Source organism: Enoplosus armatus, chromosome 7, assembly GCF_043641665.1.
Source record: "Enoplosus armatus isolate fEnoArm2 chromosome 7, fEnoArm2.hap1, whole genome shotgun sequence".
NCBI lineage: Eukaryota > Metazoa > Chordata > Actinopteri > Centrarchiformes > Enoplosidae > Enoplosus > Enoplosus armatus.
Genome location: NC_092186.1, coordinates 9,397,225 through 9,420,997, shown reverse-complemented (window position 1 = coordinate 9,420,997; position 23,773 = coordinate 9,397,225). Strand labels below are relative to the sequence as shown.

General features: G+C 43.1%; 1 protein-coding gene across 1 annotated transcript; it reads right to left on the bottom strand.

Moving 5' to 3' along the window:
* Positions 1 to 258: 258 nt before the first annotated feature.
* On the bottom strand, positions 259 to 23,773 carry ipo13b (importin 13b). Its single transcript, XM_070908467.1, has 23 exons — positions 23,723 to 23,773; positions 23,199 to 23,285; positions 17,379 to 17,504; positions 16,932 to 17,288; positions 16,267 to 16,520; positions 13,018 to 13,158; positions 12,724 to 12,865; positions 12,035 to 12,201; positions 11,622 to 11,742; positions 10,997 to 11,144; positions 10,650 to 10,831; positions 10,360 to 10,386; positions 9,968 to 10,102; positions 8,136 to 8,288; positions 7,657 to 7,737; positions 7,417 to 7,554; positions 6,724 to 6,820; positions 4,802 to 4,854; positions 3,057 to 3,123; positions 2,841 to 2,899; positions 2,651 to 2,740; positions 2,319 to 2,500; positions 259 to 2,202 (listed from the first exon to the last, which is right to left on the bottom strand). The coding sequence occupies exons 2-23, from the start codon at positions 23,265 to 23,267 to the stop codon at positions 2,106 to 2,108; spliced, it is 2,886 nt and encodes a 961-aa protein (XP_070764568.1). The 5' UTR covers positions 23,268 to 23,285; positions 23,723 to 23,773; the 3' UTR covers positions 259 to 2,105.

The following is a 23,773-nucleotide window of genomic DNA, read 5'->3' as shown; positions in this document are numbered from 1 at the left end:
GTACATTTCATACCTCCCTCCCCTCCTTCACCTACTACTCTTTCTATAAACTGTGACAAACATTGTTTTATTTTCCCACAATACAGACCGAGGATCAGTGTTGAACGTCCAATCATTCACCTTTCAAATTAGACTCATAGGCAGGACAGCTCACCCCAGAGCTGATTCCTGCCTCAGGTCTCAGTCTAAATCATGTCTTTTAGCAGTGTCTCACACACTGAGTATGTCTGTCCCCTGAACCCCAACCCCCCCCCCCTCCCCACAAAACACATACATGCTACATGTCTGCAGGCACCTCGGATAAGACAGAAGGATTAGACTGAGATAAAGTTCATCAGAGACCACAAAGTACATTTCGATGCTGAGTGTTATTAGATGTCAACTGGTCCTGCGGATTCACTGGACAGTGTATTTTACAGCCGTCACATCACTTTACCAATAATGTCTCTGGCATAATGAGTGAGCACAGAATGTCGGTGTTAATTCTTGTCACAAATGCTGAATAACTTTCTCAGAGATCTTACGCTTTGTTAGTGAACTCTCTAATCCTTCTTGTACCTCTCCAAGGCAGTGACCCAGATGGATGAAAGGATTTGGGTGGCATTTTGTTAGGAGCAGTAGTTGATGTCAACAACAGATAGATAGATACATGAGTCAGGTCAATGATTATCACTGACTGGTCATTCCAGATGATAAAGATGTTTGATAGGCGGTGTGTGATTGCCGGGCGAGCAGCAGAGGGGAAACACTGGACGTGCCTGGTCAGTCTTTAAGAGAAGAGTAGTCTGAATGAGTGCGCCGTGAAGAAATGAATCTTTGTTGAAAAGATAGGAGGAAGTTATGGGTGTGTACTGTAGGTCCAATATAAGTGCACTGAACAAGTGGAAAAAGATACATCTGTGCACACACAGCCTCTCATACATACAGATATGAACACACGCACGCACTCAAATACACAGAAGTGTTCAGCAATAACTGTTAATATGCACAACTTGATTAATATTTTTGCACGATTACAGTGACTAAGCAGTCCGTCGTCAGGATTATTAATCCCTCCAAACACTCAGTTCCCTTCTCAGTTTCCATGTTGTGCCTCTTTCTCACTGCCAGCTACTACAACTCCTTTTTCCCATCCAGCCTTCACTCTAGACAGTCCTGCTTTACCTAAGGGACCAATTCATTAAAACCACTCTCTACAACCCGAGGAGACTGCACTGTGACTGGGTGGGACTGTATGTACATGAGGTACAGCCCTATACACAGAGGGCTGGGCAAGAGAGCACACTGTTTTTAGTCCAGTTATGTGGTTTTCTGTTGTCTTTGTCCACTCACACCCCCAAAAAGGCATATATAACAAAAGAAAGGACAAATTCACAAAACATTTCATGATAATTTGGCAAATGCAGAAATCACAGGGGCATGAGTGGGTGTAAATATTGTTGTATTAATGTCATTTTTCCTGCAGAATCCCCTCCTGACTTGGTCCTCCTCCTCCTTCCCGTTAGCAGCAGCAGGACTGACAACCACCGTATTTCTATATGTGTATACATATACATTTATATAATTAATTTGATTTATTTTGAAAAATAATGTCAAGTAGCTACGTACGATACCACTACCATTTCATATGGATGCTAATCACCAGGAAACAACCTAGGAACCACGGGAAGATCTAGAAAGGCAGAACAAGACAGAGATAGAAGGAGGCATGAGGCAGCATGGGAGTGCTGCTCGAAGCTCTTCAGGAGAAAAGATCTTTAAATAAGAGGAGAGAGGAGGGAGAGAGAGAGAGAGAGAGAGAGAGAGAGAGAGAGAGAGAGAGAGAGAGAGAGAGAGAGAGAAACAATCAATCTTAAAACAGAACAAAAGTCAGAGAAATGAGGACAGCTTCCCTAAAGCCACCGGGGATTTAATGTTCATTAATCCGATGGCCGGTCTGTGTTGGAATGGTTCCATGTCTTGTCCTGTGGTGGGGCGGGTTATCATTACAATCATTTCATGATATCTTCACCGATGGGGTTTGTGAGAACTGTATTGTTGTGGCATCCAGCTGTTTTGCGCTGAGGGCAGAGGTCACGGTTAGGTGAGAGTTCAAGGGTAGAGTTTCAGTATTCAGCGGCGTACTCTGTACCATGCAGCCCTCGGCACAGTAGTGTGAACTCCTTCACTATGTCCTTCACCCTCCTCTTGTTCACTCGTTCTCTGCACGACAGGGGAGGCAGTGAAGAAGAAAAATAAGTATAATTATTAAGCATATGAAAAAAAAAAAGTATATGACCAACTGAATGAGCCTGTAAACAAATGTCCGACAGTGTTACCTGAGTATCTGCTGTGAGAAGTTGTCCTTCTGTTCAATGGTGACCCGCGATGACGGGAACCCAGGAGGCTGCAGTGCCTCCTTCAACCACACAGCGAGCAGAGAGAAGCAGTGCTTATTGAGCGAGAAAAGCACTTCTGCAAACTGGTCCATCAGACTCCGAGATGCCCCGCCCCCAATGCCCTGGGAGAGAAATTTGACAACAGGGATTTTAATTACAACAAGAGAGGAAGAAAAGTTTGATGTGTGATAACGCAGCCAACTGCAGCATCAGTGAAATTATGAAATGTTTCTGTAGTGTGACGCGTCAGTGTGTAATGCGGAGCTTCTCACCTCCAGCACAGCCTGGATCAACAGCTTGCCGTCCTCCTGCACCACTCTGGCTAACGGAGGCACATCTGAGCAGTGGGGTAACAGTTCAGTCTAAGGCAGAAACACAGAGACAATCAGCACATTTAAATCTAAATGACTCGTGTATAAACGTGCATATTCTTGTAAGATTTCAAGTTGTGTGTGTGCTCACAAAGAACAAGCACGTTGACTTGACTGTCGGAGCCTCTGGAAATTTGAGTGACAGGACTCCTAGAAGTGGGAGAGGGAGTCAGAAACATAAATAAACTACTGGAGGATGGTGTCAAACATTTACAGTTTGTACTTTGTGCTGACAGGCACATATTTTGCTGTAAGAGTAGCAAAACACCCAGAACAGTGTGTTTATATAAACAATATGCAAACTTACCACAGTGGAACACTGCTTTCACGTCAAGACTCTCAGACAAGAACAAATCGGGCTTCCGTTTGAGGGCCTAAGAGGCAGATAAAGGCATTAAACAGAGCATGTTTCTGTCGGTCCGACCCAATCGGTACTGCTTCACCACATTCCACTGCATAAGCTCCTTCAAAATACTGCTATCAACAATACCCGCTCAGCCTGGTAGCCGGATCTGACAGCAACACAGGACTGAGAACAGATCTGCCTACCAGGCTATAGTACTCTCTCCATCTGTTTAGGAAAAACTATATCCAAACTCATACAGAGATCCTCCAATGCAGAACTCAGCAGATATAACAAACAAATTGCAAAAAATCAAACTTTGAAATCATTGGAAACTTAAGTCAAACTAAAGGCAATGATGGTTTTGTTTCTTGGAATCAATTATATTTGAAACATTACTTTTCCTTGTTTTTGGTTGACTGGATTGAATATGCAACAGAAGTGTGTAAGTAATTAACATGTGCAGATAAAGAGAAATACAACTCATCTCGTAATAATGAACTCATTCAGGATGGAGGAGAGGAGAGAGGGAGAGAGGGAAAGGGAGAGAGATGAAGGTCAGATCTATCCAAAGATAGAAAACAAAAGGAAGAAGAATGAAGACGGAAGACAAAAATATAAAACAGAAGAGCCATCAGCCAATTTGTCGGAACCGATTAATATTAGTTGAATATTAATTCATTGGGGCTTTGATTGGCTCTGGGCTGGAATGACTTCAGAGGAGGACTGGGCTCAGAGACTAACCAGTCACCTGGGACCACAACACTGATACTGACACTGTTACATCATCTTCCCAAGAGCGCAGCATCAACTATAATATTTAATCTAGGGCGCTGAGAGTGCTGATGTTTTTCCAATGAGCAAATGTGCCCTGATGTTGACTTTTCAGAAAAAAAAAAGGAAAATATTTTGTAAAAGTGCTTAAAATAGTGGATGTTCATGCATAATATGTCCACACACAAGCGCTACATTTACTATTTTCAGCCTGTTGACCAGTATAACATTAATATCATTATTTATAGAAGGATTACATGTCCCTCTGTGAGTCAGGAGAATTTCCTGACATCTTAGGTTTATGAAATCTTTCCAAAACCAATTCAATGTCAAAAGTGTATCATCATCTAGCTAAAACAAAAAGACTTTTCTTTCTTAGCTACTGAGAAGACTTAGAAATACAGGGTCTTCACCTAACGGCATGTTTGAGTATTGCTAAAAACAGATATAAAAATAATTTGCTAGAATTTGTGATGATTGTCATGACACACTTGAGAGGCCATTCAAGATCTCTGCCAGTGTTTTTTGTGCATCATCAGTTAATTAACTGAAGACAGTGAGAGTATTACAATAAGAATGATGAACATACAAGTTAAGGATTGGTGCGTTATCAATGCTTTGTATACTGTCATGATATAACATATCACCTGTTTCTGCAGGTAAAATGAAAACCCTACATGTGCTCTGTGTGGTGAGGTGACTGTTAGAATCAAAAGCGTTTGAGGAGAGACAGATGTCTCTTTTTCAAACACTCCCCCCTCATGTTTCATTCCACCGCCTCGCCTGTGTGATGGGACACCTTAGGGCCCAGTAACAAAGAACAGAAGGAGGTAGAGAGGGAGAAGAGGACAGAGAAACAGGGAGAAATTAGGAAAAGAGAGAGAAAGAGAGAGAGAGAAACCCAAAGTGAATGAAATAAGAAACCAAAAACACACCTGAGCTTGGAGTTGCATAAATGAATCAACAATATCAGGATGATCCCTGGGTCCTAAAATATAATAAAGATGAAACTTAAGAAATCATAAGAGAATAAGAATAATATACAAACAGCAACTGAATAGATTCAACAGTCATGTGGAAATAAAAGAGAACTCAAAAATATTTCATTGAAATAATTCACACGTGAGTAAGGAACGAAGGGGAGAAGGGGGGGTGGGGGGCATATGAAGCTTTGGCACAGTCTTGGAAGAACAGACCAACCAAAAACAGAAAACAGGCAGAAGACAAAGACATGGGTCTTTTTGGAGAGAAAAAAAGAAAGAAGTAACGAGAGAAAAAGAACAAACCTAAAGAAACAAAAGTGGGTTTGGAGTGGGAACCCAGGAGGCACCTCTGTTACTGTTACAGTTTGGAGGAAAAAAGACACCAAACCTGAATGAACCCCCTTTTTACCTCCTTCCCACGAGGCACTGTTGGCATCTACATGATCAAACAACAAGCAGATTTAAATAAGTGCCTCAGGGGAGGAGGTTTCTGTAAAGGGTCCATTCAGAGCTGGTCAATTCCAGCTTTAAAGGTGAACCCATAGCCATGAATCACACTCAAAGATCAGGATAGGTTCTGATATCACTACCTCCCTTGTGCTGGACACAGACTACAAGACTGTTTAAAGTATGGCAGATTGCAAATGATGCACAATTAAAACACACATTTCCTGTACAAGCTTCTGGACTGAAAAATCCACATCGAGATTCCTGACTTTCAAACATGGTTTTCTCCGATGGCTTAAGATTGATGTTGGAAGGACTCCAACAGTAAACTTATAATGAAACAGAACAAACGTCTGTAGTAAGCGCCCAGCTTTAGCTGTTCCCAGACTCCAAACAAGTTTCCTGCTCAATACCCCCCTCCAGCCCTCATCCACACACCACCCCTGGAGAGAATACAGGGCTTATTCAGAGGGCTGATGGAGAGCCCGACTCTAATCCCAGCACAGCAGAGGCTGCAGCCATATTGAGCTGGCCCGCCCTGCTATGTTATATGTCAGCCAACTGAATAAGCTAGTGGTCTCTGTGCTGTGACTGTATCCTGTACTGATACTGTCTACTGAAAGACACCTGCTCAGAAAAGAAAGAGTTTAGAGGCAGGAGGAGATGCAGCCATTACTTAATCAGTCAAAGCAGGAAAGGAGGAGAGGAAAAAAGGGAGAACACAAAGGGAAGGGGAGCGGCAGACAGAGCTGGAACAAGTAGCCTAACCTAAGTGTAGTGGATGAAATGATATCATCTCATTCATGTCCATCTTATGCTGACTGAAAACCAGAGCCTAACTCTGGCCCCAATTCTGAACACTTTACAAAATGAAAGTAATTTTCATGCAGCTCAAACACTGAAACAGTAAATTCAAACAAATTAATTAAAACCAATTAAATAAGCAAATACTAGGCTGATAAATATAGAAAACATTGCAAGGTGTTTAAAGCAAACCATAATAGTCTTAAAATTATTTAATCAATGATCAGTGGAAACAGAAGTCTGCATGTGTTGCTTCAACACATCAAGCGGACAGGTCACTTTGTGCTTTTGCATTAAGGTCTAAAGGTCGACTGTGACTTTTGACCTCTGACCTTTATTCATTTTCACATTTGTGGCCCCCAGGCTTATTATCTATTGCAACAGCACGTCAGTCTTCACACACAATTGCAAATGAGAGTATATCACCATAATATACATTTTTTTTTAACAATTTGTTTTTACAAATGTGTTTACAATTTCACTCATTTCCTCTGCTACACCAAGATAATGATTTTGGACCCTGTAAAATCAAATATGGTCAGAAACATTCAAAAAGGTCTACCACAGATCAGAACAGACACATTCGACAGTATTCACAGTCCCGCCCCTGCTGGACCCCCTACCTTGCTGGAAGATGGACAGTGTTACCGAGGTAACCAGCTCAAACAGAGCCTTGATGGGTGGGAAGTGGTCTGTCTCACTGGCAAAGATATGCACCATCTGAAACAGCAGGACTTCACATCAGACTCTCAATGTGTTTACTTGCACACAAGAAACCAGGTTATTGGAAGCAAAACAGGCTACGGCAGGAAACCATAGAGAGTCTTTACATGCACTGCAGAAACCTGATTACTGTAAAACCTGTGTTTACATACAGCTGGTTAGTATCAGATATATCCCCTACCATATTTTTTAAAATTAGACTAGTACGTTTTCTGTGTATCAGTAATATATAACGATGCGGCCTGCAGAGTTTTTATTTTTCCTTTTTTAGTCGTAGCATTTGGACTGACAAGAAAACAAGGCCTGTAGTGAGAGAACAGTTTTTTCTTAGTGTTCAAATGTGTCATTTAGTAACTACAACTACACATAACTGAAAGAAAAGTCATGACTTTATGTGGCCAAACAAATGACACTTTTTATACAAGTTTTACAAACTTATACTGTATCCTCATTAACCTCAGGCTCATTGGTGCGTAGCTGACAAGCTCGCACACAACCCTTTCTGACAAATCTCTAAAATCTCTCTGTATATAACCACAAAATGTTAACGGAGGAACACTAATGTGTGCTAGTGCACATGCATGAGTGTGTACCTGTCGTGTGAGGTCGAGGGCTGAGGCCTGGGGGATTGTACTGTACATCTGCCCGAGCATCTCACTCAGCTGAGAAACCATGGGAGCAAAGTCATGGAGCAGAGTCTTCACTGACTTCTCAAAGATAGCGCACACCGCCTGAGGGACAACATGACATCAGTTATACTGGGATGTCATCATATGTGATTTCTTAAACAGCAGAGGTCTGACAGTATGTGGCTGCACATGCCGATGACTCACCTCTACAACCTGCGAGTCGTTGAGCCACTTACTGAGTACGGTCTGTATGAGAGCAAACACTTGTTGCAAAACCACCACCACCTGCAAAACACCAATTCACTTCTTTAGAAAGAAAGAATTAATAGAAAGTCATGAACAAGCAGTAGAATTACACATCAGCATTTACAGATGGGTGCATGCCTCTCAGCAGAACTACTAATGATTATGGTTGAGTGACAGGGCAAAACATTTCCTACAGACAACATATTCAGCGGTAGAGGTAGCAGGGGGGTGGGGGTAAGGAGCTCATATTGCTGCGAGCACCATGTGCCCCACTGCATTTCATAACTACCGAACTGCAGTGCACTGGATAACAATGCCTTTAAATGGAACATTGTGTATGTTCATATTAGTCAATTTCTATCATCCACAGATCAATGTATTTGTCCAATCACCCAACCCCACTGATGACAGTGATGATGGTGTGTGTGGTGACTGACTGGGTTTGGTCCAGGTGGAGGGGGGGCTGTTTTGACAGGTGGCGCTGAGCCGTCCGCTGACTCATCGTCCTGCTTGCTGATGTCGAGTGTAGTGAAGAGGTTGGACAGCAGCCCCAAGATGTGGATGATTGCCAACTTGTTAGAGGGATTAGGCTGAAAGAAGAAAAAAACTGAACTGATTATTTTATTTGGGAATCTGCTACTATACAACCTAACCTAACCTAACCCCACTGTCCATTTGTCTCGTTTAGTGCATAGTGCCTGCCTTGAAAAGTAACTACTAAAACATTTAAGAGGACAAACAGACCTTAACAGCTAGACATGCAACCACATTTTACTCCTGGACACGGCAACCAGGTTTGAAAATGGATGGATGGAATGCCTTCATCAATTAAAAAATATGTTAAATGTGGTGCTGATAAGTCAATGAACTGAAATATAATCAATCACAATTTTGTAAATCAAACATTTTATCCATTTAGAAAGTTACATTGAATACTGCTGGATTTTTAAGCAAATAGCAAATAGCTTAATCACCCAAAAAATTGGTAGACAAATAATATCTAATCTCACTCCTCAAAACAAATAAGCTGGTATTTCAGCAATGTGACAGAAAAAAGATAATGGCTCGGTCTCATGTTCTCAGTTTTCATACACACACACACACACACACACACACACACACACACACACACACACACACACACACACACACACACACACACACACACACACACACACACACCCCTCCCCCAGGTAAAATCATTAATTAGGGTTTCACTAGCAGCGTTTAATCATTGCTCTGTCTCCATGGTGATGAAACAGAGCCAAAAGACTACAAAGAGGAGTCTCGTAGCCACACCTCTCATCTCTCCTTCAACGTGGACCTCCCCTCACCATGTTGATGCTTTTACTGTTCAACAGTCATCCTACAACAAGAACAGTGTGTGCACATTATCCTTGACGCCAAATCAGAATGACTCCCTCAGCGTATGCAGTCAGACATCACAGTCAGTCACCCCTGATGTAATGTAACCCGAAGGTCTCCCCACTAGGTGCCACTATCTGTCCGGCTCCAGACACAGCACCTGATTTCCTAGTCTGATGTAATGCCGATACATCAAAAAGCTAGACGGAAAACAATCAGAGAGGGAGGAAGTCGGAGAGGATGGATGAGGCGGCGTGTGACTGTGAGTGTTGTGTGAAAGGTGAGACAGGGACAGAGACAGACACACGCAGAGAGAAATGAAAAGTTTCATCCAGGCTGACATTTCTATTCACCCCACCCAAGGTCTTTACTGATTGTAGAACGAGGGATCAGGAGAAATTCGTTCCTCATACAGTAGATATCAAACTGTGTATTATAAGATAATATCAGCTCCACATTTACACCATCCAGTGTGACAGTCTGAAACTGCAGGCTCTATTAGACGTGACATGTAAACAGGGTAAAGGATTTTCTGTGTGCATACACATGTAAAAGCGTGACCTACTGTAAGTGTATCTGTGAAGGCACTTTTTTTTTTTTCTCAATTTGCCTGCTCTCTTGGTATGTATGTGCATGCGTGTTTGCATGAGTGAGAGAAAGTGTGTGTTTGCTACTTCCATGTGAGTCACTAGCCAACGGTGCAGGGTCAAATCCAATCTGGTCCCGCAGAGAAATGTTCCACTGCAGTGACACCACACAGACACAAGGCCTGTTCCCATTGGCCAGAGTCCAACCGTGCCTGCTCTGTGTTTGTGTGTGTGTGTGTGTGTGTGTGTGTGTGTGTGTGTGTGTGTGTGTGTGTGTGTGTGTGTGTGTACTGTTAAATGTTGGTCTGTGTACGCACCGTCTCATCCGCTAGCTTCTCCAGTTGCTGAATGTAGGGGGTGATGAGAGAGTGAAGGTTTCTTAAGATGTCTTCCACAGGGAGAGCGGAGAGCAGGAAGCCGAGAGCCTGCATCAGCCACATACACTGACTCGTCTGCAAGAAAAGATGATCGCAGGTTTTGCTTCACTTCGAGCAAGCAGGGAGCTTGAAGTCATTTATGAGTTTTATAAAGAGACCACAAACAGATTTTTCACAGCACATAACATGTCATCTTTAGACTACAGGCTGCAAACATGTTATGCAATTCTTCCAGTTCCTTATTTAAATGTCACTTCTGCACTGAGTGCCAAGACAAAAAGAGAAAGTGACTGTGAGAGAGAGAGAGAGAGAGAGAGAGAGCACACACTGACCTTGTGGATCTGCTTTATAAGCACCTCCTTGAGAGAAAAGAGAGAGTCAGAGTGATGCTTCTATTTTGAAAGCAAAACAAAAACCTACCGAAATTAGCAATAAGAAGTAACTCCAAAATAATACAACTAAAGTGATTTCAAAGAGTAAATGTTATTTATGGAAAGCAGGAAGTCTGCAACAGCTTTGCCATTAAAAGTAAGAAACAAACATTGACTATTATTGGCTCTCATACTTGACTTTAACTGCGGGGAAAAAGCAAGAGCACATCAAAAAAATGGCATACAAGTACCTGAGAGACAGCTACTATGTTGGTTGCGTAGGGTGGCAGGTCATATTTGCACTCCCTACAAATTTTCTTTAGTGTAGAGACCGAAGAAACAGAAAGGTCTGGGTTCCCCAAAGCCTGTAGCACCAAGGGCAAGACACTGCTGAGCATCACTGGATGGTCTGCCAGCCATTCAGCCAAAGCACCTGGTGGGAGATTATCAGTTCAGAAACTGAATGAGACACAATATGTTTCTAGACTCAAATATTCCCTGTTTTGACCTGCGTTGTCTTTAAATTATATTAAAATGTGTTTTAACTTTTACAACATGTGCCGAGATCCTTTTAATCCACCCATGAAACTTGTCTCACCAATAGTGAACATCACTGTGTCTGCTAGTTGGACGTTGTTGATGCTGATTCTGGGGATGAGTCCTATCAGGCCTGGGATGACGTCAGAGTAATTCACATCTATCGTCTCTGCGATGGACTGGAAGCCATACAGTAAGGCCTCTGTGTGCTGGAGGGGGAGAAGGCAGTCAGTGTATTTTTGGAGCACGAGTTGGTAATAAAATAGCGTTTCAGCAATGACAAAAATGGGAGGAGGTTTGAGTTAAAAAAAAAAAGACCATGGAAAGTGAAAATAATCCTACATCAACTTGAAAAATTCTTAAAATAGTTTAAATCGTAATATACATTACTCACGCTATCTTTGAGAAGTATATATATGTATATATATATATATATATATATATATATATATATATATATATATACTTACTACTTCTAACTTTTCTTTATATTGGGGTTTATTTTGATTTGAGAATGAGAATGCAAGCTAACATAAGTATAATATGAAAAATAGAAAACAAAGTACTGGTCTTGAAAAACTGGTTATTTGGTATGACACATTTCCAGTATGGCTTCTGTGCAACACTTAAAGAAACAGAAAACAGTTCACATTTTCTCTTTGCTCATCTGTGTATGTCTCACCCACCTGCCATGATGTGGGCTGCTCTGCATTAGTCAACAGTCTCCCTAGTTTATCATACAGGTTACTCAGCAGCTCTGCTCCCAGCATCTCGTACACGTACATGAGAGTGTCTGAGATATCCACCCTGAAGGACAGACATGCACAAACAGACATTTTAGGGGGACGCAATCTTGAAACCTTATCTGTTAATCTATCTGCCAGACAGGTTTTGCCCTCTCAGCAGCTGGTTTAGTGAGAGTCTATTAGAGAAAAACACACTCGTATGCTGACCAATCATCCTGTCAGCGAGTAATTTCTGAGACACTTAGACTGTCACTGAAACACAACAGTGCGCAGCAGAAATAGACATGTACAATAAAGAGACAGGGTTGGGCATACAAATGCACGCACGCACGCACACACACACACGCACACACCTGTAGATCCTGAATTGCTCTTTCTCATCTGAGGACCATGATGCATACTCCTGGTCAGAGGGGAACTGGGCTTTGTGTAGCAGAACATCCACCAGCTGGAAGTACACTGGCCTGTAGACCTGCAGATACACTGCCTGCTTATCCGACTCGAATGACATTATTTCATCCTGAGGATGGAGTAAGGAGAAAAAAAATGAATCTTGGGTCTGTTACATAAAATTATTTCCGTGTCTACAGACCAAAAGCGTCTGTTACAGCTCATACAGGCTATTAAATCAAGTAAATTTCACATTTTACACTATTTATCATTCACTTATCACTGAGAAAACAACCCCACTATCAATTATTTAATATGAAAATATGCATTGCCTGCTTGCACAAACCAAGAAACCAATTATGCTGGATAATGTAGAAGACAAAAGGCAAATGTTTTCATACAAGTTGTCATATTTCATTATTTGAAAACTAACAAACAAAGACCAGTAATACCCCAACGAGTAGGCATCCATCAATTAGGATGTGCGAGGAGAGTTCATGTTTTTATACAGTCTATCTAAAGATGACAAAGTGCCCATCAAGCCCTGCCAGACTACAATGATCAAAGCTTGTGCAAGCAAACTACCTCGACATCACCGTAACATCACAGAACAGTACATTACAGGATAGTATCAGACTTGAACATTCCTTACTTGTAATGTATACCAGAAGGTGAGTGTGAGGGAGCTGGTGGTCTCATTGACCGGGTAGTGGCCAGGGATGCCTGTACAAAACATTATCATGTTGACCAAAGCCAGGAAGCTCTGCCAGTGATCCACTTGCTCCAACAAAGTCCTAGAGAGAGAGGTGGGTGGAGGGGAGAGAAACAGAGAAAAGGTGTGATTTGGCAGCTGACCGGTGAACACAGGTAAACTAGTAACTTTCTTTCTCTCTTAAGATACCTGTTCATCTTCTCTTACTTTTAAGAAAAAAAAACCCACACACACCTGGAGTGGTTTTCTCCCAGTGTAACGACGATTCGGCAGATACCATGGCAGGTTTCCATGTCTCCATTCTGAACAGCCTCCCTGAGCTGCTCCTGGAGGGCCAGCACTTGAGGAACCAGTTTCAGCAAAGTGTTCACATATCTACAACCCATGGACACACAAACACAGACAAAGAAACACCAGATTTGACAGTCAGGAGTCCAGTTCATTTAAGGGAAATAAGGTAAAAACCGACCAAGTGCTGTACAAGTAAGAAGAACATAGCATGCACAGCCAGGGAGCCTCCACTGGTGAATATAAAACTGACTCACACTGCTCACAGCTAGGTTGAAGTATTTATTGCTCCTTCTCAAGACAAGTGTTTATTTCAAATCAAATCTCAGTTCAAGTCCTCTGATCCAGCACACCCACCCTAAAAAACCCACACATCTACCAGGGAACCAGAAAATCTATTCAAAGCTCCTGCTCAGAGCTGCGCTGCTGTCAGTTATTATTCTGTCTTCTTCCTGCTGTCTCAGCCATCTATAATTCCCTCACTCCGGCTAAAACACACACATGTGCTGACACACACAAACTTACATAGACACATTGGTACACACACTCCTCAACACAGGCTCGAATCTGGTCATGTGACAACATCAGACAACATCCTCCTGTCACCTTTAATGACAGCAAGTGAAGGGGTGACATTTGGAGATGAAGGGCATGCGTGTGTGTGCGCGCCTGAATGTCACTGAGGAGATTATGTGCATGTGTGAATGCTATAAATGTAAACCATATAACGTGTGTGTCAGTCCCGGGGGGGGGGGGGGGTTGCGGTATGCAGGCGATGCTTCATCTTTCATGAGAAGGTCAATAAGGATGTGGGTCCAGGTCGATGAATATTCATCAATGACACAGCAAGGTTGTGTGACCTCACCAACATTTGAAGAATTACAAGAAACAAAAAAAATAAACAAATCAACCTGAAACACTAACGTAACTCACAGTGTTTCTCTGAGGATCTAATCTAGGGCTGCAACTAACGATTGTTTTCCATTATCAATTCATCTGTCGGTTGTTGTTGTGGTTCAACTCATCAACTAATCGTTTAATCCAGAAAATGCCCAGACCTATTGACCTATTTCAAGTTCTCAGAAACCAAAGTGAGCTCTTTAAATTGCTTATTTTTGTACAACCAACAATCAAACCAAAGCTATTCAAAATGTACAGCGCCACAGAAAAGTCGCAAATCCTCGCATGGAGAAGCTGGAACCAGAGGATGTTTGGCTCCTCTGCTCTGTAGGTTAAATGCACCTCTTACCGCAGCCCTGGGAAGCATTTATTTTTCTAATTTCCCTCAGGTCACCTTATAAGCCAAAGAGCCGGATCTATGGTCCTGCTTTACGAAGCCTAGTCCCCTACTCGGCGGCACACACTGATTCAGCCTTCGATGGAGAGAGCTCCACCCTGCTGAGATGTGATGTGTATGAATCTGGCCTCCATCTAATAAGCCTTTACATGCGTGTGTATTGGCCTACGTCCTCTGTGTTCGGCTGCCTGAGTAAGTCTTTGAGAGCAGCACAGGGACAGACTGCAATTTACTCTGAGTGAGTGACTGTGTGTGTGTGTGTGTGTACATGTGAGTGGCAGTCTGCACTCATGCACTCAGAAGATCATTCATTTTTAACAAGGTGCTTTGCAAATGCAGGTCATGTACTCTTTGCTTAGGAAAAGAGGACTTGGTGTGTATGTGATACGATTAAAAAGGCAGAATGGATTTGTATGTGTTTCCCCATTTCCCTCGTAAGAGATGACATTCTGGAGATTCCTCTGAGACTGTCTGCTGCAGTCTCCTCTCCTCCAACTCATAGTTGCCTGTCCTCTCCTCTTTTTGCTCCCTGCCCTGCCGACACTTTCTGCCTCCTTCCTGACTCCTCCTTTATTCTCTCCCTCCAACACCCCCCCCATCCCCCACCTCTGATCCCCTCTGCAATTACTGCAACACTCCGAGACAGGGGAAATGGGTTGCCTGGCAACAGGATGCAGCTGGACCAATAGCATCCCCCCAAATGAGTTGACTGTAATGTGTTTAAACAGAGGGAGAGAACAAGAGACAGGGAGGAGGGCTTAGTACTGATGGTGAGAGAAGAGAAAGGGGAAAGGAAGAGCACAAAGAAACAGAGGCGGGAGTGGGAGTAAAGATAAAATAAATAGAATAAGCAAAGACAGTAGAATCTACAGATGAAAAAAATGTGGGCTATGGCTTTATAGAGGGGATGGAGGAAAAAACCTAATACCAGGTTCCTTCTCTCTCAGACAGACACAACCAACACAATATAGGTAGTCAAATGTGAACCCATAAATCACACAATGATCTGAAAAACACAGAGGCCAAATGTGCCACGAGAGACGTTACTAATGAGAGTCAAGACTTTCGGGAGGACCTGACAAACACACGCACCAGCAAACATGTAGGGCTGGGATCAGTATTTAGGTGACACAAAACAAGAAACAGAGGGAAAGAAAATTGTGTTTAAAAAATGGTGAAAACAAGTGAAATTTAGAGAATCCCATCTCTATCCGGCAGTACAGGAGCCCAGCACCACTTGCTGAGGCTGTTCTACCTGTAACTCCCCTATCCATTAGTCGTCTTCCAACCATCTGCTCGGTATAATGCCAGCGTGTTTAAACTGACTTGTCAGCAGCAACTTCACAGATCCTACCCTCTTGTCTGACAAGCAGTGCAGAGGTATGGAGGATGAAGTCTTTTATTTTTGCACACTTTCACACCTTCCCCTGCCCTCCTCCTTCTCTTAGCACCCTTTCTTCTCTTTGCATCGTCCCGTCACACCCGCCCTCTTTCTCTCTCTAGGGGAGGGGTAATGGGTGCCTGCCATGTCTGAATCAACCAGGGCATGATGACATCTCTACCCAGCTCTGTAACCATAGCAACGGCAGCCAACCGAGAAATGCCGCTCTCCTCCCCCTGGCTGTCAACTTGCCCTGTATCAATCCCTCCCTCCTTCCCTCCATCCCTCTGTGATGCCCTTCCAGTGCCCACCCTGTACGTTTCCTGCCCTTGGCTAATGAGTCTCTTTTCTTTTTTCTCCTATGTTCTCTCTCTCACCCCCCCCCCTTCTACCTCCATTTTTGCTCCAGTGTAATTTCTCCAGTCAAAACCATGGCAAGCTTTCATGCCACACAGTAGCATTGTTTTGGGGGTTGGCATGCCATTGTGAGTGTACACTGGTACACATTTGTACACACCTTTGGGAGTCCGGCTGTGAGATGGCGTTGACTATTGCCTCTACCGCTGTGTCGAAGAGCTCTGGATCAGGCAGGGCACTGAAGCAGTCGTGCACCAGGCCTTCGCTCTCGCTGAGGGGCACATCCAGCAGCACCCAGGATGACAGGCAGCGCAGCACGCGAGCTTTCACCGCCCCGGGGCTGTCCGTCCTCCGCAGCAGTTGCTGCAGTAAGGGACACACTGACCCCCACTCCCGGCCCAAGGCACCCCGAACCTAGAGGGAGGATGATAATGAGGGTCAGACTATGAGTGTATTGCTCATGTGTGGTATGTTATTCTGCTTAATGAGTAAGCTCATTTTAAGTTTTTCTATACTAGTGCCATTAATGTAGCTGTCTTTTTCTGAAATCTTGCTTTCCTCTTTTACTTCGCCAGCATAAAATAGTCTAATATGAGTAAAAATATGATTTAGACCATATATCTGGAAATATCTGATTAAAGAATAAGGAAAGAAGACTATGAATCTGACAGAGTATTCACTGTAAGCTTTGGGTACTTGACAATTTTCAGTACTCTGTGCTAGAGATACCTACTGATGAACACGTGAATCCAAAGACAACCTGTGAATGTTGGACAGGTGGCCATCACCACCTACAGAGGTGGAAAAAGGTGGCTGCAGACGTACCTGTCCCTTTCGGTACTGCGGCAGGCGGCTGGTCTGGAACTCCTCAGGCAGGACGGTGAGCAGCTCCAGCAATGCCAGGCAGCGTGCCCGCCCATCCACCCCTCCCCCCTCCTCCTGGAACACCCGCACCATCTCTGCCACGGCACCAGGCCAGGCCTCAGGCATTGTGTTGAGCGCCAGAGAGGCCAGGGCCACACATAGCCGGGTGAGCACCATCTTGGAGCCGGAGGAGAAGCAGGCAATTTGGGAGAACAGCTGGGTCTTCAGAGACTCATACTGGTCTGTGGGGATGTCTGACCAGTAGCGAGAGATTTTGGTGTGAAGCGCGCTAGCGCCAAAGTACTGGATCTCTGGCACCTGTGAGAGATGATAAGATAGATGCAAATTGCAAAAATGCTTTTTCAGTGTATGTGTGCATGTGTGTGTCCATGTGAGTGTACACTGTACCTTATCTGGGCTCAGTAGGGCCCAGCAGAACTGCCAGGCCTGAGGCGAGACCTGTGCCTGCATTAGCCATTTCTGGGCCAGATTCTTGTTTTCTATATTGGGATCATAGTACAACTGGTGGAGGGCCTAGAAATAAAGAAGAAAGAGAAGAATAACGAAAGGGAAAAGTCAAAAGAATACAATCTGTGTGATGAACAACTTTGTCCATTTGAGAAATGTTTTGCAACTTCACTCCACACATTCTCAATAGTGGGTGTCAGAGATGACAGACCAGCTGAGAGAAGACAAACACAGTCCTTTGAGCTCTTGTTTGATGGTAAGAGTTGGGTACCTTGAAAAAGAGCATCTTTTCTCACTCGCAAACAGGCAAACACAGAGACACATAGTAGACAGTTTACCTCGAAAGCCTGAACAACAGAGAACGCAATGACCTGAAAACAGCACTCTCTGAAGTACAGCTCTGAGTAATTTGAGTACTTGAGTGCAGGGAGAACAAGAAGGAGCAAGCCAAAGAGAAAGGAGATAAAGGATGAGTGTGAGAGAGGGAAATAAAAGAAGGGGGAAAGGGAGCATTAATTAAACAGACACCTCTAATCCTGGCAGTGCCAGAAGAGAGGTTTAGGCACTCTGCAAAAATGCCTGTTTTTCTCTCCCTCTCCGTCTCACACAAAATACACACACGCACATGTACATGCTCACTGAACTAAAACTGCTGGCAGCTAGCACTAAGTGTCTGACAAGCAACACGGGGAAAAAAATCTATTCAGTGAGCTTCTGATCGTTGTCTTTACCCCTGAAGCCTGCTCGCATCAATTCTTCCACCAGCAGTTGTTCTCTCCTCTCTCTTTCTTTCTTCCTTCTCTCTCTCTCTCTCTCTCTCTCTCTCTCTCTCTATTCACCTCCCTCCAGCCTAAAGTGTCCATCAAGTTTCATTCCATCCCTTAGCTCTCCATCTTCATCTCAGTCTTCAAAAATCAATAAAAATCTACATTTCTCGCCATTCCTGCATCAGAGAAGTTTAGGCTGTCAAACACGGGAGGATAATTCTGTAAAGAAACTACTGTGGGTCACAGAGTATGATTATGCAATTGCAGCTGTGAGGAGGAACATCAATACAGCGTCAATGCCTACTGGAAGAAGAGAGTCTCAGGTGGTGCTCTCCCCGTCTGCCATCCTGCAACGCAATTATACGTCTCCGCTTACTGTACGAGACTCTGAACACGGCTGGTTGGGTGTAAATGAGCTGATTGTTTGCAGAGTCATTTGGCATTTTTGTACGCGTGTGAGAGACAGCTATAGATGCAGCAGGTACTGTATGTACAATTTGTGTGTGGCTTTGACGTTTTCTTAGCTTGTAGGTTTCTGTACTCCACTAACATCTACCTCAGCTGTTTAGCTTTTAATTAGTAAGCATAAAAATTAGTATTTTTTCACTTTCAAAGCAGTTTAGAGGAAAACCACTGCACTTGAAAACAGACAGATGAATATAGACAGAGTTGATGAAATATGAAGGTGTTATTGTTTGGCAAGGTGTCTCTAAGGATAATTATCATGCCTTCATTCTAGAAAAGCATTTGCACGCGGATATTTTTTGTCAGCCTGCTCCACTCTACCCTTTCTGTAAACGAAGCTGTGATATCGGAGATCAAAGCAGCAGCGGATCATTACTGCAGACCACTGTGTGATCGCAGACCTCTCCTTATCCAATCCCAAACAGCGCCATGTCTGTGTCTGAGCATGTCTGTCCTTCCTAGGTTTATTATCAAAGCACAAGACACAAAACAGCCTGTTCATTTTGTTGCTTTAATCTTCTCCCAAAGAACCACCGTCTGTCTCCTCCTAGAAATCACGGCAGACATGCAGCAGTTATCTTGACTAACTAATTGTTAATTGGTTCTTAAAACGACCAAAAGAACGTGCGCATCCCTAGAAACAGTAGCGTTTATTTGCAACTGAACCAACTAATTGCACCTACAGATGGTGGCAACCTGCCTGAACCACCTGGCTTCACCTGAGGATGGCGTGCTCTTGGCAGAACCTGTCAAAGGTCATTAGCTTCCTCAACAGTCCCTTTCCATTGAGAGGAGGAGGGGAAGAGGGACGCAAGTGAAAAAACATGGCTCAGTTAGACAGATTCACCATCTGCTCTCACACATAACCACAGATTTACTGTACTGGTATACACTTGTGTGCTCTCTACTGAGCTCAGGAGAATAACTTCAGGTTAGGTCCTGAGCTGTGTTGACAAAGAACACTACAATACTTATACCATTACACCTAAAAGATCATTTCTATTATAAAACATAATAGAATTCTCTCATTTCCCACATGCTTAGGAGTGCACTTGCTTACACACACACACACACACACACACACACCTTGGACATGTCTTTGCACACTATGTTCACACATAGCAGGTAACGGCATCTCTCAGCCATAGGTTCAGTATGTTGTTGAGCCATCTGTCCACTGGAGCGTCACACTCAAAGTCATCGCAGTGATGGGAAGGGCAGTGTTGGTGCTGTGCAGAAGGCATCATCACACCACTGACCCATCATGACACTGTGCTATAACTGTGAGAACCAAAAACATGCAGAGGAATGATGATTAATGAGGGAACAAAGAAGAATAGTTTGTGCGAGAGAGCGGGCGTGGGCGGTTGTTGACAGCACACGGCCAAGACAGAAATTAAGAATACCACGTTGCCAACAGTGATAAAATCTTAGCACATGAACAGCAAATAAAGCCTTTGCACCAAGTGTCTCAACATGCAAACCTCAGTTACAATTTCCTTTTCCATCTCATAATACAGAAGACTGATCTCCTACAATCACTGAATCCATGGATATTATGATACAGTCTGCTAAAATAAAAACTGAAAGAAATAAAACATAAATGCTCACACTATGTGTGTATCATGTAAACTACCAGATATGTGTTCCACCTTGAGTCCATATATATTTATGTCAATAACTGAATGGTAATAGTCATCACAACTCCTCTTTATCTTCTGAAATAGGCTCTTTGGCCACCACAAAACCACTCAATACACAACGCATCATTTCTCAGTGTCGAATTCCCCGGCTATGTTCTGTAATATGTTAACTGCCAGGCTGAATCATCTCCTCTGCTGTTAAATGATATAAAAAAATATATACAATAAGAAGACAGCACTTGCTGTCACATACATCTCAATCTCATCTTAACTTTACTGGAACACAGTTTCCAAAAGGCAGAGGTGCATCATAAGCCAAGAGCCTGGGAGCAAAGCACTACTGAATGGACCTCGACAGCCACACTGACCCAGTACTGTGCTTCTTTTTGGTGTTACAGTAGTTGTTTGTCCAGGGGGGAGAAATGCAAAATGACAAAATCCTAAGCGCACACTGTTTCACAACAAATGTAGAGCTCTGAAATTCCTCTAAAATCCACTTGCTTGGTGGATAGCGATTCTAGACCAGGCTAATTATAGTCGAGCGGAAATGTAAAGCAGTATATGTACCCATTCATTATACACACAAAGATACTGACAATGTGGTACTTTGTTTCACAGACCCAAGATTGAACAAAGAGCTTTCTATTGGACACATACAAACGCTGGGCCAGGAACCATCATCTCCACCACCATGTATACAACAAGCACCACCCCACTGTACAACAATGACAATTCTGCACTGCTGGTCTTTTTTATTTCACTCTTTTAGCAGATGGTTTTGCTCTTGTCATCTTATGGGAAGCGCGATTTGACCTTCTATTGATGAACACTACGATGTGTCTGATGGTGGTGTGGGTATTTACAGTTACCTACTGTTGTGACTGATTGGCAGAGAGGATAATAAAATTAAAGGTAAAAACAACATCTCTGATTGGTCTGATGCCTTAAGGTGCACACACAGGTTCTAAAGAAACATAACGTCTCCCTCTTTTTCCAATGAACACAAGGTTGCGGATTCCATAACTAATTAAGAACGTATATGTCATTATAGCCAAATTATCTGGAAAGAATAAATATATAGAAAGAAAAAAATAATCTCACCCAAATAGACTAAATACACTTCCTAAATATAGCTCAGTCTTAGAGGAACAATATCTAATCAGTTTTGAAATGCAAGTGTGGCATTATTACAAAAGTGCTCATAGCCTTTTGAGGGAAATGATACTTCAGATGCTGTTAGTCGCGTTTCATCAGTTAATGAGATTACTGATGGCGCTGTACCACTCTGAGAAGAATGAATGCTTTAACGGGATCTGAAAATGCACCTGAAAACTGTACAAACCCACAAAGAAAGAAAGAAATTTGAATAAAATACCCTGACATTTTGTCAGGATATTTTCGTAGCTGCATTGTACTGTTTCCTAGGACAGGCAGATCAGTTTGAAGGTCAGAGTTCAGTGTATAAATATAGACCGCAATGACATCACAGATGACGTTCCTAAACAAACTAATTTCTAATTGTTCATTATCACTACACTGACATTTAACCACTGCAAGCATCTCCTGTTACAGATCAGCAAATGAATCACTGAATGCCAAATGTATATCTGACAGGTGGCTCAGATTATTTTTTTGATGAATATCATGCGCTATTTTTGCTCGCTTGGGGTATTTAGGCAAGGAAGGTTTTTCTTCAATTGTAGACACTTAAATACGAGAAACCCAGTAAAAAAACAACTTGATCTAATGAAAACATCCATGCAAATCTATAAGGTTGAATATCAGTTGCTTTCACTACAAAATATCAACCCTAATACATCATAACAAATTATTTATGACCCTCCCAGTTACATTAATTATGCATTTACTTAGGTATGCATACAATATATACTTGTGCTTTCTCTGACTTTTGACCAATGAGGACATTTTAAGCATTTTCTTCATGCATTTGCCACCCCCCAAATTATAATAGAACACCACGTCCTTCACCTGTAGACATGAAACGTGAGCAAATGAATAAGGAGATTATCCACAGGGAGTCAGAACCTTGCTCATTGTTTGTCATTCTTCTTCCTCCTTTATTACACCAGAAACCACAGTATCAGGCTGAGCCATTTCCCCCACAGGAATGTGCTTCTCTCCCTCAAACCTGCCTCTAATCATTTCTGTCGCATCGCCAACCTCCTCTCACCTCCTCCTCTTTCTTTACTGGCACTGTCACAGACATCGACCCTGTCCCCACCTCTCCCTCCCCTCATCCCCCAGTCCTTCTCATCACATTGACTCTGCTCTTCCACAGGAGCACCTTTCTGACTCTCTCTCTCTCCATCCTCCCCATTGTCTCCCCACCCCATCCCCTTGTGTCCAAGTCAGTGGCCACCCAGCAGGGAGATTCATCACAGCAACCTGGCAGCCACGAAAACAAGCAAGCTCACGAGCGCGTGCGCGCACACACACACACACACACACACACACACACACACACACACACACACACACATCCAATACAACAGAGAAAAACAAGGCCCAGACAAGCATTTTACAATGACAGAGATGGCAAATAATTGGCGGTCTGCAACCTGTTATTTTGCTCTCATCTGATCATTCTTTCTGAACATTAGCCATTCAGTCAAGACTAATTTAAAGAAGTAAGATGTTATAGGGACAGGTGAGCTTAACTCCTGTATGCAAACACAGCTACATTATCTCTCCAGACAGAATAGGTACTGTAAGAATGGTTATATTAGGTGGCTACAAGACAGATGAAGCTCTTCTGATTTCCCTCTCATTAGAAACATGACCACTTCTCTTTAGTCAACAAACCCCCGGTGCTGTGCAAGCTGATGGGTTGCTGCTGACAAGGACTGACTGGTCCCAAAACTCACCTTCTCTACGTTTTCCACCGTGAAGTCCAGGGCGTCCGGTGTGGCTGCTATCCTCCCCGGCGTCTCCATATCTCCGCTGACACGGAGCTGTCAATGACCAAAGAGGAGCAACACATTCAGGAGCTGACAGCCACCATGAAACTTCCTTTTATAGACAGAACCATTTCCAAAATATTTCCACAGTAGCAATCCGAATGTGTTCGTTAGCTAAACGGCATCACAAAATTAGACATAAGGATGACACGAGAAGCTAACCGGCAAGCTAGCGTTAGCTCACTTAACTTAAGAGCAGGCTAGCTGACGCTAACCTACACTATAGAAAAATACTATAGCAACGGCTAGCGCCACTATGCTAACGCCAAACTAGCTAACGTAGCAATGCATGTAACTTAACGCTACCCTAGTGCCAAATGCAACCAAGCGAGACAGATATACTAACATTTCCAGAGTGTGAAAGCATTATCAAAACAATGCCGTCTTCGTGTATTATCTCTAGGTTGTCTAGAGGACCAATATTTTCACACCTTTCTGCGCTGCGACGATATGAGACGATGCTGGCAGCTCCCTGCCGCTTT

Bases quoted from the DNA above. Each gene is read 5' to 3' on its own strand.
- ipo13b (XM_070908467.1), bottom strand. From the start codon at position 23,267: ATGGAGACGCCGGGGAGGATAGCAGCCACACCGGACGCCCTGGACTTC. The intron at 13,159-16,266 runs GTGTGTACAAAT...CATGGGTTGTAG, and splicing joins TCACAGCCGGACTCCCAAAG to ATATGTGAACACTTTGCTGA. The intron at 3,124-4,801 runs GTGTGTTTTTGG...TCTGCCTCTTAG, and splicing joins TTATGCAACTCCAAGCTCAG to GCCCTCAAACGGAAGCCCGA.